The 15,398-nt window shown below is 41.2% G+C and overlaps 1 protein-coding gene across 1 annotated transcript; it reads left to right on the top strand.

Annotated features, from left to right (window-relative positions):
• The first annotated feature begins 650 nt into the window (after positions 1–650).
• On the top strand, positions 651–12,432 carry REXO2 (RNA exonuclease 2). Its single transcript, XM_079930148.1, has 7 exons — positions 651–1,366; positions 2,332–2,415; positions 6,039–6,116; positions 6,633–6,744; positions 8,098–8,206; positions 9,428–9,481; positions 11,378–12,432. Exons 1-7 carry the CDS (start codon positions 1,220–1,222, stop codon positions 11,505–11,507), a joined length of 714 nt encoding a protein of 237 aa, XP_079786274.1. The 5' UTR covers positions 651–1,219; the 3' UTR covers positions 11,508–12,432.
• The last annotated feature ends 2,966 nt before the right edge of the window (positions 12,433–15,398 follow it).

Below are 15,398 nucleotides of genomic sequence, written 5' to 3' on the forward strand. Positions count from 1 at the left end.
GATTTCCTCTGTGACCTGGAAGGTGGTGGGCTGGGTATACCTGAGAAGTTGAAGGTGAAATCCAGGACACTGCATTATTCTTACAGCTCTTACTAGGCAACAAAGTTTCTCTCTCACAAAACCAGCTCAAGAGGTATGAATTACTATACGGTGGACCACCAGCTCTGTAATTAGTGGCAATACGGCTTTCAGAAAAATACACAGAGGGTGTAATTCCAGGCTGAGACCAAATGTTTGTGACAATGTCGCACTCAGCACCTCGACTTGCCACTGAATAGCCAAAGATTTAAGAGACTCAATGCAATTTGATACTCCAGGGTCGAAAGATCTTGTTGGTGGCCATCTCTACTCGTGGAAATAATGGAAACTATAGCTGTTAGTGGAGATTAAAAATACTTTGATCAAAACCAAAGCAGATTGCAGAGCGAGCAAAGCTGTTTTTAGTTCATTTTAATTTAATTTGCTGCATAGATTCGTTATACACGGACGAGATTTAACCTTGAAAACTTGTAAGGGTGGACTAGGAAGTCATTACCACTGACATCTAACAGCTGAACTGAAACACAGACCACGGCAAGCCCCCGTGTAAGGAATAAGAAGTAACCCTTTGCCTATGAAGGAAAGGGACTTTTTAGTCAGCACCTACAGCGTGCTAAGTGATCTCTTGGATAAGATCTCATTTAAGGATTTCTAAAGGACTTGTTGATAGTGGAAATCGTCTTCTGGACTCAAAAAAAGCACACCGCCCTGCTGTTTCATGTAAATGAGAAAAATACCCAGTGTGTGGAGTTGCAAGTAATTAAAAAGAAGGGGGAAAAAAAGAAAAAAAGATACATTAAAAAAAAAAAGGTAACCAGGTCTCTTTCGACTTAACAAACTAAGAGAGTTCTTCCTCAACTAGGCGATTTACAACTAATCCAAATTCAGGAAATAACTCCTGAAAACGAATAAACTTAGTTCTGAAAAACATGCGCGTCCAGTAACATCCGAAAACACGTGGCGGGGGCGGGGATATCAGGCGCAACAGCAGGCAAGACTCTAAGTCCCATCATCCCATTCGGCAGCTAAGCCGGACTGTTCAGGGCCAGCCGGCGCACTGGATGCTGGGACTTGAGGTTTTTGCTCCTGCACCTCCCCGCGGGTTTGCGACGTTTAGTGACCATCGCGCCTGCGCCAGCGCCGGCTGAGAGGCTGGGGCCGTGGCGGCTTGTGCCGGGTGATGCTAGGCGGCTCCCTGGGTTCCAGGCTGTTGCGAGGTGTGGGTGGGACTCGAGGGCCGTTCGGGGCGTGGGGTGTCCGTGAAGCTGGCGCAGCCATGGCGGTGGGGGAGAGCATGGCTCAGCGGATGGTCTGGGTAGACCTGGAGGTAAGTCAGGGCGGTGGGGCGTGAGGGGAGGCGAGTGAGGTTTCGCGCGTGGGACAGAGTAGACGAGCCTGTCCGGGGAGAGTGGCAGTGTCTGGGTCTCAGGTGTGGCAGGTGAGCGCCTCCCGGCTGTGGACGGCGCGGGGCAGGTCGGGGGGGGGGGGGCAGGAGTCCTGCGGGTGTTGGGGACTGTGCCGGACTGTGGGGTTTCTTTTCCAGAGGGTGGAGTCATCCATATGGCTTGCCCTAGCCCCCAATTCCGCCCAGATGTGGACCTCCCTAACCCTCTGATGGACTCAGGGTCACGGGGGTAGGGGTGCGCACAGCGGCTGTGCTAGACCCCAGTTCCCCAGTCTCCCAGAACCCTAGGTTGTTAGAGCTAGACGGGACCCCGGGGATGACTCAGCCTTACCCCACGTTCCCTAAAGGAGAAAACTGAGGCCCAGAGAGAGGACTCAGCTCATTCAAGGTCGCGCAGTTAGTGAAGGTCGGGGTTGGGACTACAACCCAGTTCTGATCCCTTTAGGTTTTCCATACTCAGCCAAGGACTCCCCTCTCCCTTGAGCCTCAGTTTTCTCATATATGAAATGGGGATCATAACACTAGATTGTGATGAAGATCAAGTGGTGCAATTAACATAAAAACTTTGTAAACTCTGCAGAGATGTAGTAATGTTAGTTATCTAACTCTTCCAAAATTGAACGCTGTCAGCACTCAATTTTGCTTACTTTGCATCGGCCCCAGAGTAGGACTGTGATGCCTGGCATGTAGCAGGCCCTTGGTAAATGTTTATTGAATAAATAACTCATAATGAGTGCCTTGAGGACTTGCTCAAGGAGCATCATTGTCTCTTTTATCCTGGCTGTGGGATATAAATTGAATGTGATTGAGGGATGTCCTGTTAAATAAACTTGGATACAGTAGGCCAGAAAGACGGTTTTGTATGTGTGATGTATTTTTTATTGCAGATGACAGGATTGGACATTGAGAAGGACCAGATTATTGAGATGGCCTGTCTGATAACTGACTCTGATCTCAACATTTTGGCTGAAGTAGGTTATGCCTTGTAATACAACCATACTGTTTAGAGTGTACTTTGGAAATCTAAAGATTGGTGCACACCCCCCCATCTCTTTATTTAAAAAATAAGAAAACTGAGGTCCCTGTAGATTAAGGTCCAAAATAATATTCTAGGTCATGGTGGGCTTGGTACTAGAACCAAAGTAATCCATCTCAGAGCCTAGTATTTTTCTATAGTACTGCCCAAAATTAGGAACTATAAATGCTATCATTTGCTAAGAGCTTACTGTGTGCCAGGCACAGTTCTAAGTGCTTTACATGTATTCACTGTTAATCCTCACAGCACCTATAAGGTAGGTACTGTTATACTCACTATGTATAGAGAGACGCGTTGGCAGACAGTTGTTGGGTAATTTGCCCAAGGCCACCTGGCTAGTGATTGGGAGAGCCAGGAGTTTGACCCAAGCAGTCTGAGCAAAGTGCTCCCAACCAATAAGACACTCGACTGTGGTCCCACCAGGATTGGTGACTCATGCCAAAGTTGACTTCTTTATATCATCATCTTAGCTTATATATAGCTTAGCTTATAACTCCATATATCCAGTTTCTACGTTTTCAGCTAGGACCTGTGATTCGTCTAGATCTATATTAAGATTTTAGAGTTTCTGTTGATACAGAATCATAAACTATCCTCCTGTTGACATATTGGGCATGATTAAGGTTTTAACATGCTGCTTTTAACTGAAACATTAAGCAGAACAAATAAAACACACCTGTTGCCTTTTGGCCACTCCCAAAGCATTTAATAAGCATATGAGAACGTCTGATTGGTAGAGGGTGAAATCCTGGGCCCTGACTAACTGTCAGCAGTATTTGGAGGTGGTGAGAAACTCTAGAATAGGAACACAGCAGGGATGTTTTGGGGAAAGACAGTTTTGTTAAAGTAAGTTTCCAGAGGGTCGGATCGATGTGCTACTGGCACTGGATAAATTTCACAAGTCTACAGTTAAGACTTCTACTTATTTTCCTGGTTAGGTAAGAGAGGGGAGGAACCATTTTAGATGAATTGCTACTTTCATGGAGTACCAGGCATACATCTTGGAGTACCTCCTGATACATCAGCTGGAGGGGAATCGTGAGACTTTGTATCTCACTGTAGCAACTACCTCTTTTTTTTCCAAAACAAAACAAACAAAATAACTTTTATATAAACCTTGAGTTTTAGGTTTGGTTGTTTTTTCCTGTCACTTGGAATTTCCTAGATATGAATAGTGAAGAGAAGTGTGTTTATTTACCAGCCCTGCTTACCCTTGTCTGAAGAAGAGTTTTTCCCTTAGACTGTTGATACAATGTGAAATACTGACAGTTTAATGGACCAGTTAGTTGATATGTACCCTGGAGGAAATCGGGGTCTGTAGTCACACAGCTGCACATGAGGGTGGCATTTGTAAATAGACCCAGTCTAATGAGGATAAGGATTTTTTTTTTAACATCTTTATTGGAGAATAATTGCTTTACAATGGTGTGTTAGTTTCTGCTTTATAACAAAGTGAATCAGCTATACATAAACATATATCCCCACATCTCCTCCCTCTTGCATCTCCCTCCCACCCTCCCTATCCCACCCCTCTAGGTGGTCACAAAGCACCCAGCTGATCTCCCTGTGCTATGCGGCTGCTTCCCACTAGCTATCGATTTTACATTTGGTGGTGTATATATGTCCATGCCACTCTCTCAGTTCGTCCCAGCTTACCCTTCCCCCTCCCCATGTCCTCAAGTCCATTCTCTGTGTCTGCATCTTTATTCTTTTGAGGATAAGGATGTTTAAAAAGAAAAAATTGCTTAGGGGCAGTTAGCACTGAAGTGTCAGTTCTGTGGAATATATGTTTTATTCTTGTATACGAGTCTGAGGAAAATGTTTTATGCTAGAAGAACAGACATCCCACCTGGAAATTTTTCTGTAAGTAGCTTAGTGTGCCAAACTGGAATCTAGAGTAAGTTAAATAGCCTTAAGTTGATAGTCGTTGGCTTTTTCCATCGTGGTTTGTTAGAATTGTGTTTTGCAATATGAGGTTTTCGGTTTTTTAAAAAATATGTTATCAAAACAGCAAGGTCCTACTGTATTGCACGGGGAACTATATTCAATATCCTGAGATCAACCAGAATGGGAAAGAATATAAAAAAGAATGTATATGTATGTAAAACTGAATCACTCTGCTGTACAGCAGAAATTAACACAACATTGGAAATCAGCTATACTTCAGTAAAAAAAAAAACCAAAACAACATAGGTTATCAGAGCAAATTTTTTCTTCTTCATGGAGATTGCCGTCACCAGTTTTCTTGTTTGGCTAAAACTCCTTGTTAGTTGTAGTTGTCAGGCATATTTTAGTCAAATTCTTGCCATTCCTCTCACTAATTGCAAAGTACTTTTACCGCTTTAGTAGTAACCATACCTTGAATTTAGAGAATCTTTTTTCCCCAGAGAGTTCAAAGAACTTTCATATCTGTAATTTCTTTTATCCTGTTAACATCCCCGTGAGGGAAGGGGTTGCGGGGGCTGTTATCTCCATGGTACAGAAGGTAAAACTAAGCCAAAGGTGACTTGCTTTAATGCCACAAGTTGAGCTTCTGCTACTGCTGGGATTCTGACTCACAGTTGAATGTTCTATTAAGTGGAGCTGAGAATTACAGCATCACTTTTTTTTTTTTAATCTTTCACGTGTCACCAATTACTTTTTGAACTTTTTAATGTGAAAATACTGTTAAAAGTAAACAGTATAGCTTTATGCAAAATATTATGTATAGTAAGTTGTTTTTTTGTGCTGTTCTTCTCCTGTCTCATCCCACTTCCCAACTTTTATGTATTTTCTTAGTATTTTCTATGCATATACAAATGTGTTTTTTTTTTTTGTTTTTGTTTTTTTTTTTTGCGGTACGCGGGCCCCTCACTATTGTGGCCTCTCCCGTTGCGGAGCACAGGCTCCGGACGCGCAGGCTCAGCGGCCATGGCTCACGGGCCCAGCTGCTCCGCGGCATGTGGGATCTTCCCGGACTGGGGCACGAACCCGTGTCCCCTGCATCGGCAGGCGGACTCTCAACCACTGCACCACCAGGGAAGCCCAATGTGTGTTGTTTTTAAAACAAGTATAAGTGAACTCATAAGCATGCATACACTGTTCTGCAATTTGCTCTTTTCACTTGGCAGTATAGACACTTTTCATAGGGGTTGGCAAACCTTTTCTAAAAAACACCAAATATTAAATATTGTAGGCTTAGAGTGCCACGTACCTCTCTGCCCCATATTTGTTTGTTTTACAACCATTTACAAATGTAAAAATCATTCTTAGCTTGCTGGCAATTAAAAGAAAAAAAAAGCCACAGGCTGGGGCTATAGTTTGCTGACCCTTGGTGGATACCTGTGTCCTCTGTTGATAGGCTTTTCAGTTTTCGGCTGTGTTATGTGTGTGTTTGTTCGTTATTTTTTGCTGTCATAAATAGTGCTGGAATGAATGAGGACCACTTTTAGAGTTAACAAAGTCCCTCACCTTTCTTCCCTTTTCTAGTATATATATGTAATTCTTAAAGCAGTTAAACTCAGAAACCAAGCTTATCCCCATTGATTCTGGATGACTAACAGCTTTTCCTATCCACAGGGTCCTAACCTGATTATAAAACAGCCAGATGAGTTACTGGACAGCATGTCAGACTGGTGTAAGGAGCATCATGGGAAGGTAACATTACCATAAAAGGGGTAGAGGAAGATTGCTTGGCAAGCCTGGGAAACTGCTTGCTTGTTCACTTTTCATCTTTGGGACCTCTCGAGACCATCTTCTCCTGAATGTCCTCTTTTTTCCTCTTCTGCATTCAGTCTGTCACGAGCACATTGCGGATTATCAAGTATTGCTCAAGTCAGTCTTTTGGATAAGGTTAGACATCAACTTTCAGAGAAGGGAGAATGCCGCTCTCCTGTTAAGTTGTTTCTTCCCAGAGGTTATATCCTTGGACTTTGAGCACCATCTTTTCTGACTGTGTGGAAATGCTATTAACAATCAGGAACATAGCTTATTTGACTTGGATTCTTTAAGAAAAAAATCGGTGCCGCGATGGCAGTTTCAGTGTGAACTTGAGCTCTGTAAATGGTCCATCTGTGGTTATATTTGCCCATTTTAGAAGTGAAGTTTCCTATCTGGATGCCTTTGAAAACTGACTTCATGTGTCTTGGTGGGGCTGGGGATTCTCTCTTGCAGTCTGGTCTAACCAAAGCAGTGAAGGAGAGTACAATGACACTGCAGCAGGCAGAGTATGAATTTCTGTCCTTTGTACGACAGCAGACTCCTCCGGGGCTCTGTCCACTTGCAGGTAAAATCCAGTCCTATGTCTGCCTTGTAGATAGTCTTCCATTGTAGTGGTTCAAGAGACTGCGGTTCCAGAACGATCAGCCAGGATCATCGTGCCTTCCACTTAACCCTGATTGGGATTATCCATCTTACTTTTGTTGCTCAAATTTCCTTGGATAATTTATACATGAATATCGGGGAAAATGCCCCGAAACCTGACATGAGATTTTATTGATTTTGACATTGATTGACAATGAGATTTTATTAACTCAATAAAAAATTTCCACCTATTTTTATTATGGAAAAATTTCAAATATACAGAAAAGTTGGATCTAGTAGTTGTTCACCTCGTGCCATGTTTATCTGTCTATTTTTTTGGACACTTGAAAGTAAATTGCAGGCATCACGACACTTCATCCCTAAATAGTTCACCCAGCATTTCCTAAGAATAAGGACATTTTCTTAAGTAACCACAATATCATTGTCACATTTAAGACGATTAAAAACAATTCAGTAACATCATCTGATATCTAGTCCACATCTGAAATGTCTATTTGTTTTTTAACCAGGATTCAGTCAAGACTCATGCATTTCATTTGGTTATCATGTCGCTTTAGTCTCTTAATCTAAAATGCGCACCTATCTTTTTTTCCCCTTGTGACATTGACTTTTTAAAGAAACTAGGCCAGTTCTGCTAGGATTTTGAAAGGACTGCCATTGTCAAAGGGAGGCTAATGTCCTGTGGTTGTGTGTTTGTATTTGTATATGTAAGCTGGTATAATAACTAACATTTTCCTTAAATAGTCATTAAAAAGTTTTGACTTTAAGTACTATAGCATGTATTGTATAAATTTTCCCCCTAGCCAATGCAGCTGGCGTCTGTTCTAAAGTTCTTATTTAAAATTTAGTGTTTTTAATATAAATTACTGTGTGGAAACATGAATGTGGTTATGGTTGATTGAAATTGAAATGTAAATAAATGCTTATCTACTTATGAGTTTACCTACAGTTAAACTTTTAGTGTTAGTGGTGTAGATTTTGTGATATTGGGAGAAAATTTGTGCATGTGGTATTATCTAAAGAAGTTACAGATTTGAGCGTTATTTTAAGTATGTGGAATGCTAGATTCATCCTTTTGTCCATAAAGAGGCCATTTACAAATTTATTATGAGTTAAACTGTCTAAATACTCTGAAATCTGCACTTGTAATCTAATCAGATACCCTCAAACCTAATTTCGAAGTTTTGAGATGCTTTGAGGAATTGTTTGAATTCTTTAAAACAATCACCTCCAATTAAATACAGTTTATGAATTTTTATGTCCTTTTGTATACTACTAGAAATACACAGATGCGGTATGCTTCGTGTCTTTCTAGGAAATTCAGTTCATGCAGATAAGAAGTTTCTTGACAAATACATGCCCCAGTTCATGAAACATCTTCATTATAGAATAATTGACGTGAGCACTGTTAAAGAGCTGTGCAGGTAAGGGCTGTATTTAGGATCCATTCAACTGCCTCATTTAGCATGTCTTCCTTGAGAATTTGTAGAGTAATTGAATAAAGGTGTAGAACTGAGGGGGCCAGGTGGGTGTATAACTTCCTCATCCCATTGTCTCTTGAACTGGTGAGAATTGGGAGAAAGAACATCACAAATCTTCCGTATAAATTTCACTAATCTGGAAAATTTATTGAGCTCCCAGTTTCTGCGCCACGTATTGGCCTATGTGCTGGGAACATACAGATGCAGAGCCCTCAAGTGCTTAGAGTCCAGTGAATTGACAGATGTGTAAAAAACACACCTGAGAAGCGTACTGTGTGATGACGTCTGTTAGGGAAAAGTGCGGGTAGAATATTGCGGGCACGAGTGAAGGAGCAGAGACAGCTGGAGCGAGGGAGATAGGGAGTTAGCAAAAACGTCCCGGAGAAAATAGCTTTCAAGTTGAGATTTAAGGAAAAGTGGCCGTTTTCCAGGTATTTAGGGTGAGGAGTGAGCTTTCCAGAGAATGGGCAGAGGTATGAAGATAGGCAGGAGCTGGAAGGTAAAGGTGATGTGATTAGATCATTCTGATTAGAAGGTGGTAAGAAAAGAGGTGGGAGATGAGCAAGACCCCTGCACCATCTTGGAGAGAGAAGAAGGAGCTATAGGGAAATGGCAGTGGGCGGCAGAGAGCAGAGGCCGAGCATTTGAGAGGGTCAGTAGCACGGCATTGAGCGCTTGAATGGGGGCATGAGGAAAAGGAGGGAGGTATAAAGTGATTCCTCGCCTTTCTATTTTGGGTGGTTAGGTGGATGATGGAACTGATCAGAGATAAAGGGAAAATAAGAGGAAGAGTAGATTTGGCCGATGGGGGAAGGGAGATGTTGAGGACGATGAGTATGACCGTATGTGTGTGTGGAGGTGGAAGTGTCTGGTGGATTTTAGGTGGAGATGTCCAGTCGGCAGTTGGATATCCATGACAGAAGCGCAGGAGAGGACTGGGCTGGAGTGCGCAGCTTTAGTTATCTTATACATTGTTGATCTTGCCCAAAGAGAACCTATAGTATGAAGAGAGGAAAGGGAGGAAGGTGGAGTCCCAGACAGGGAGGTAACTCGATAGTCACAACCCAAATGCCTTTTACAAAGTTATTAAGCTACTTGAAGGACGTAATTATTCAGTGTATTTGAGACAGTTTCCTTTGAGAGTTCCATTTTTGCTGTATGTAGACGCTGGTATCCAGAAGAATATGAATTTGCACCAAAGAAGGCTGCTTCTCACAGGTAAGTTTGGGTCCTTCCAAGTGCTTGGCCGTCTGACACGCACATAACTCCCGAATTCCTGACTGCTTGAAATAATGTCTCTATTCCCTTGGGGGAAAAGTAAAGGACAACTACATAAAGATAACCTTCTCTTGCTAAGATTATCAGGAATTCTGGTCAGTGTTCTAACATGCCATTGTGAGATATGTATGGTCTTAATGTCTTTATTGCTGTTTTGAAACTTGTAGATAACTTAGTTTGTAGGTATGTGAAGTGGTCTAATTTTTCTAGTAATGAGCAGTATAATTTTCTTCCCATCAAGCGTATGGATTTGTAGTCATTTAAAATTAGAACACTTTGTGTACAGTTGTGCAACACAGTTAGCCTCACTTAGACACTTCGTAGTTTTTCAGATTGTTTCTTTCTATGTCTGCAACCTTAGGCTGAAGTACACAAGGAATTTAAAGAACTTGTGTATTTAGAGTCCTCTTTCACGTTTTGGTGTTGTAGTCTCTGAGAAAGGACATAAAACCTGGTGGGAGATGTAGCAGCTGGCATTTGTTTCAGCCATGTACCGAGCCCCTACTGTGTACCGTGTACAGTTCTAGCCAAACAGGAAGACCAAGTCCCTGCTCTAAAGAGCCTGGCATTAATGTTTTTCATAGGGCTTTCATGGACTACAGCACAATAACACAGGTCTGGGATACCTCTTGTGAAACAGTTGGGGCTTGATGTGTTTTGGATTTCAGGATTTTTCCGGGTTTAGAAAGGTAGTAATACCCCTAGCAAGGCCTGAGGAAGCACCTCATAATCGAACACATTGCTGTTTCTACAGTGAAATGTACAGATATTCGCACCAAATGGCATAACTAATGACTATAAATAGCCTCACATCAAGGTTGGTCGGGTTTTGCCACATAGTGGGCTATAGAAGAACCTTGGGTTTTCAGATCTTTTTTTGGATTTCAGTATTGTGGCTAAGATGTGGGGTACCTTGATTTAGCCAGAGGCTGTATTTTTGACAGCTTCAGCTCTCCGCCGGTTATTGGAGACCTGGGAAGAAAGCAAAATTGTTGCCTTAACCACAGAAATAACTGTCTTAAAGCTCTTGCACTAAAGTTTGTGCAGTTTGGTCTCTGGAAGAGGCCCTTGACAATCAGAGCGGATTGATTTACTTGCACACTGTTCTAATAATCTTGGTTACCTGATTTCTCAGACTACGACAGATGAGAAACAGCGTGTTGGAGGAGAAGAAAGGCTGTTAGATGGAGGCAGGCTGCCACTGATTATAGCACAAATCACCACAAGAGAGGAGGTAGATCCTCTTTTGTGGTTAGATACTGTCTGATAATTGATGTTCATTATGATGCTGGAGTCACGAGTTACGTTCGAGTACGTGATTATATTTTGTGCAGGACGTCATTAAGTATTGTGCAGTGTTTCCCAAACTCCATGCCATGAGCTGTTAATATGCGTTCCACACAGGTGGTCGATTAAGTTTTAGAAATACTGTGTATATAGTACAACCTCCTCTGGGGAATTCACAACACATCAGTACATTAAATGCTTTGCAAAAAACTTCAAAAGAAGAAATGTTTAATCTAGGTTTTCCTAAATTGATTTGACCCCGGAATTCTTTTTTTTTTTTCCCTGTGGAACACCTCACTATCTTATGGAACAGTTTGGTAAACTTTAATCTGTTATAGTTTAGAATTTTTTTTTAAATCATATTTTAAAAAACAAAGCACTTAAGTTTGCTATGCTGAAATGTTCCACTTCTTGATGATGTCAGATAGTTGCATTTACAGTAGCTCTTATTGTTCTTAAGTTATTTATAAAAAGTTACGCTTTGCCAAATGGTGACCATCTCCTCTGGGTTTCGGACGTTTCAACTCTGCGTGGTATGTTTGCTTGTAGGGCACTTGATGACATTAGTGAAAGCATCAGAGAACTTCAGTTTTACCGAAATAACATCTTCAAGAAAAAAACAGATGAGAAGAAGAGGAAAATTATAGAAAATGGGGAAAATGAGAAGACTGTGAGTTGATGCCAGTTCTCATGCTGCCACCATGTAGTTCTCTGGAAGGACCTCTGGTGGTTTTCCTTTTTCTTCCCCTGGGCTCACGCTGACTGCTTGGGCAGAGCACCTTCCTTCAGTGCACTTGCATCTCCCGATTATTCAAGCACACAGCACCTGGAAATTATTTTTCTCCTAACATGCTGTTTTCATTTATGACACAGCAGCTCCTTTGTAAGTACCAGATCACATCCATCCCTTGGTACATATCTGTATTTGCTTTTAGACCATTTCTTTTGTTTAAAAAAAAAAAATAAAGCTAGTTCTATTGAAATGCAACCCTTTTTGTACCATCTGTTCTTTAGTAGTTTAATGACTGGAAGATGATGTTTTTTAATTTTTCTTTTGTAGGTGGTATGCCTAATGTTTAAATGCTCATAATGCCATTAGGAGTGGGTTACGTTCCTTATGTTAAATAGGAAGCGAACTTATTCTCTTTTGCTTTACAAGTCAAGAATAGAATAACTGGAGATAGGCTCAGAGAAGCAAATTGGGCTCATTGTTAGTTATAGTTACTGAACTATCAGAGCTCTGGAATAGCTACTCTTTGCTATATTCAAGAAATTCAAGTAAGCCACCAGACAGTGATTCTGTAGTAATAACTTAAGGCTTATTGAATAGATATTATCCGCAAGGCAGCCACGGTGCTAGGTTTGTAGAATGTAAATAGTTGGCTGCCCTAGGTCTAATGGTCAGCAATTATTTGAGAAAGGATTTTGGTTTGAATATCTTAACTCCTAAGTTTATGTACTTTAGAGCACAGTAGATAGTTTAGTCCTCAGCCAGAGGGTCCATTAGGATCATCTGTCTCTACAACAAATCTCCTTCAGAGATGCCCCCTAAAACAAGGAATCAGAATGGGGCAGGGCCTGCAGGTGACCCACGTCTCCTAGAGAACCACTGGACTAAAAGACTTCTGTGCTGATCTCAGATTCCATCCTAACTCGATCATATGCCATTATATCAACATAGCAGTGTGATCCTAATGTGAGAGTTACAGACAGAAATCACTGGACTGTAGATTAGAATTACCTCATAATTTCGTTGACTTCGTTGTTTAACCTTATACAACAACCTATGAGTGGAGAGAGGCTTTAGTGGTACTTCTCTAAATGAGTAAATGAAGGCTCAAATTCACAAGTGTAGGAAGCATGAGCTGATGAAAAAGTTAAGTCTGTTGACTTTTCTGACCAGTGCTTTTTCGACTTCTCAGAGTGGCATGGGTTTTAGCTCATGTACCAACTACAGCAGGTTGGAAGACAGGATTTTATAGTAGTTAAGAACAGGGCTCTTGAGTCAAACTCTGGGTCCATATCTGAGCTCCGTGACATACTGAGTGACTTTGGCAAGTTCACTTTTCGAAGCCTTGCTTTCCTCATCTATAAAGTGAGAATGGCACTACCTAACTCAAAGAATTGTCAGGATTAAATTACATACTACACATAGTTCTGAGCTCAGTGCTTGGTACACAGTGGGTACCTTGTCATGATGGCTCATGCATGATGGTGATGGGTCGACTCAGGCCAGGATCTCTGGGAAGGGCTGCTCTGGTCCATAGCTATGGTGCCTGGGCCTCTATCTTAAATCAGTGTTCACTTAATGCCCATGACTGTGATGCTGAGGACTGTTACAAACCTCACCAACAGCGTGACTTTGACCTGTCTTAGTGCTTCTAACTAGAATTTGACAAGATGGTCTCTGTCCTCACTTGGCTCTGAGGAATGTTATCAATTCTAATGTAAGAAGAGATATGAACACTCTAGGCTTGAGAAAGCGGTTCAGAGGAAGCAGATACTACTATTAATGTCATGGGAATTCTCCCACCCAGCTGGCCTGTTTATTCACCAGGTTCACTGTTTGAGCCCTACCATTTAGTTCTCTCGAGAATCTTAACTCCTGGTGTTCATTTTGAATCTTGTGTCACAGGAACGGCCAGCTTGCTTTTTTAATCCTGTGTTCTGTAGCTTTGTTACGTAGCAGAATTCTCTGTTATCCCCTAATGGGGCATATGTTAATTTTTAGTAAAATAATTGGCAACCTGTGAGATAAGCCAGTCTGGTTTGATGTAGGTCTGTATGAAGACATGATGGTTCAGTGATTAGTTCATTATTTATTGGTCTGCTTCAAAATAAGAAATTTAAATTTGTAGTGCTGGTAACTATTTCACAAGGGAGTCCTGAGTCTAGGAAGTAATTTCTGTGAAATGAACTGTAATGCAAATCGGTTTAAATATAACTACAGCCTTAAAAATGCTCAGTATGTTTGTTTAGCAGAGCTTGCCACTCCCGTGCTGCTGGGGCTCTTCATTTGGTGGTTCTTCTGTCTGTGCTGTAATTATCCTGCAAGCTGTGTTCTTAGGATCATCCAGATGTACTTCCCCTGCATGAAACTCGGGAGGTGAATGAACCAGGACCGTGATGATAATCTCCAGTCAGTAGTCCTTGAGTGTTCATGATAATCTAGCCGTTGTACTGAGCGTGTGGGCAAGAGAGACCCTCTTTGGCAGCTTAGCCATGGGAGATAAGAATGGAAATTGAGACACCTGTGTTTCCTCATTTACAAAACAATATATCCCTTTATTAATAAACGAGCTGACAAGTTCATGGGGAAATTGATAGTTTCCTTTGGCACAACTGGTGTTCTTAACATGTATAGGCCTTAAAGAAAAAATAAGGAATAGCTAGTTATAGTGGTCAAGTGCAGTTTTGTCATTAAATAAAATTTGACATATTGATTGCCTTGTGATAGTCTATGGAAGTCCTAGGTACACTCGAATGCCTATCTTGAACAATTAATAAGTGGCAAGGATGGTGGAAAGTTGGTGGTTGCAAGGATAAGCTGTATGTAGCAAGTTCATGCAAAAGCTGTTATGCTCTGTATCTGTTGATGAAGCAAAAGCTATTATGCTATATATCTATTGATAGATGCTGTATATCTACTGTGAAAATTAATTGAGTTTTAGTTATTTGAGCGAAGTCTTTAATTTTATATGACTCCTTTTTTTTTTTCTTTTTACCTTTTGACCCCTCCCTCCCCCTGCCTTATATGGCTGCCGATAGAACCATAGCGATGGTGGTGATATAAATGAAGAGTTCCTCCCTAGTTGAGTATTTTCTATTGAGTAGAGGAATACTTGAAATTTTCTAAGAGAATAGGTCTTAAATCAACATGCATACACACAGGTAACTATGTAGAGGTATATAGAGGTGATGGATAAGTTACTTAGTTTGATGGTGATTTTTCCACTACATATATGTATAAACATTAAGTTGTACACCTTAAATATATCATTTCTGTATGTCAGCAGTATCTCAATAAAGTTGTTAATATATACGTTAAAAAGTCTGCAGAAAAGAAGGGATTTTAAGTCTGCATTCCACTAGAAGGCAGGCAGATGCAATAGTTGCTTTCAGCTTGCCAAGTTGAATGCATAGGGCCTGAGACTTAACTTGGTCTTCAAGGATAATTTAATCGGTTAAGTTTTGCACCTGGGTTATAATGGAATTCACTGGCATTCTATGGTATGGAAAATACGAGTCTCTCATTAGGAATGAGCCCTAGAAAATGGGAAGGTTGTGGAGTGTGGAGCAAAACTATATTCTTGTGCAAATGAAAACATACAGCCTAAAGAATCCTTGGGGACCCCGGATAAGTTGCAGAATTTGGGTTGCACAATGATGTGAATGTACTTAATGCCACGGAACTCTACACTTAAAAATGGTGGAAATGGTACGTTTTATGTAATGTATATTTTACCACAAAAAAGGACGCGTAATTGACCATGACTCATTTTCAGAATGATCCTGTCTTAGGACGAAGGAGTAATGGGAGCCAGCTTGGAGGAGCTGAATCTGGGACCCT

The sequence above is a fragment of the Stenella coeruleoalba genome (genome assembly GCF_951394435.1).
Source record: "Stenella coeruleoalba genome assembly, chromosome: 8".
Lineage (NCBI taxonomy): Eukaryota > Metazoa > Chordata > Mammalia > Artiodactyla > Delphinidae > Stenella > Stenella coeruleoalba.

Bases quoted from the DNA above. Each gene is read 5' to 3' on its own strand.
- REXO2 (XM_079930148.1), top strand. From the start codon at position 1,220: ATGCTAGGCGGCTCCCTGGGTTCCAGGCTGTTGCGAGGTGTGGGTGGG. The intron at 1,367-2,331 runs GTAAGTCAGGGC...TTTTTATTGCAG, and splicing joins TGGTCTGGGTAGACCTGGAG to ATGACAGGATTGGACATTGA. The intron at 9,482-11,377 runs GTAAGTTTGGGT...GTTTGCTTGTAG, and splicing joins AAGAAGGCTGCTTCTCACAG to GGCACTTGATGACATTAGTG.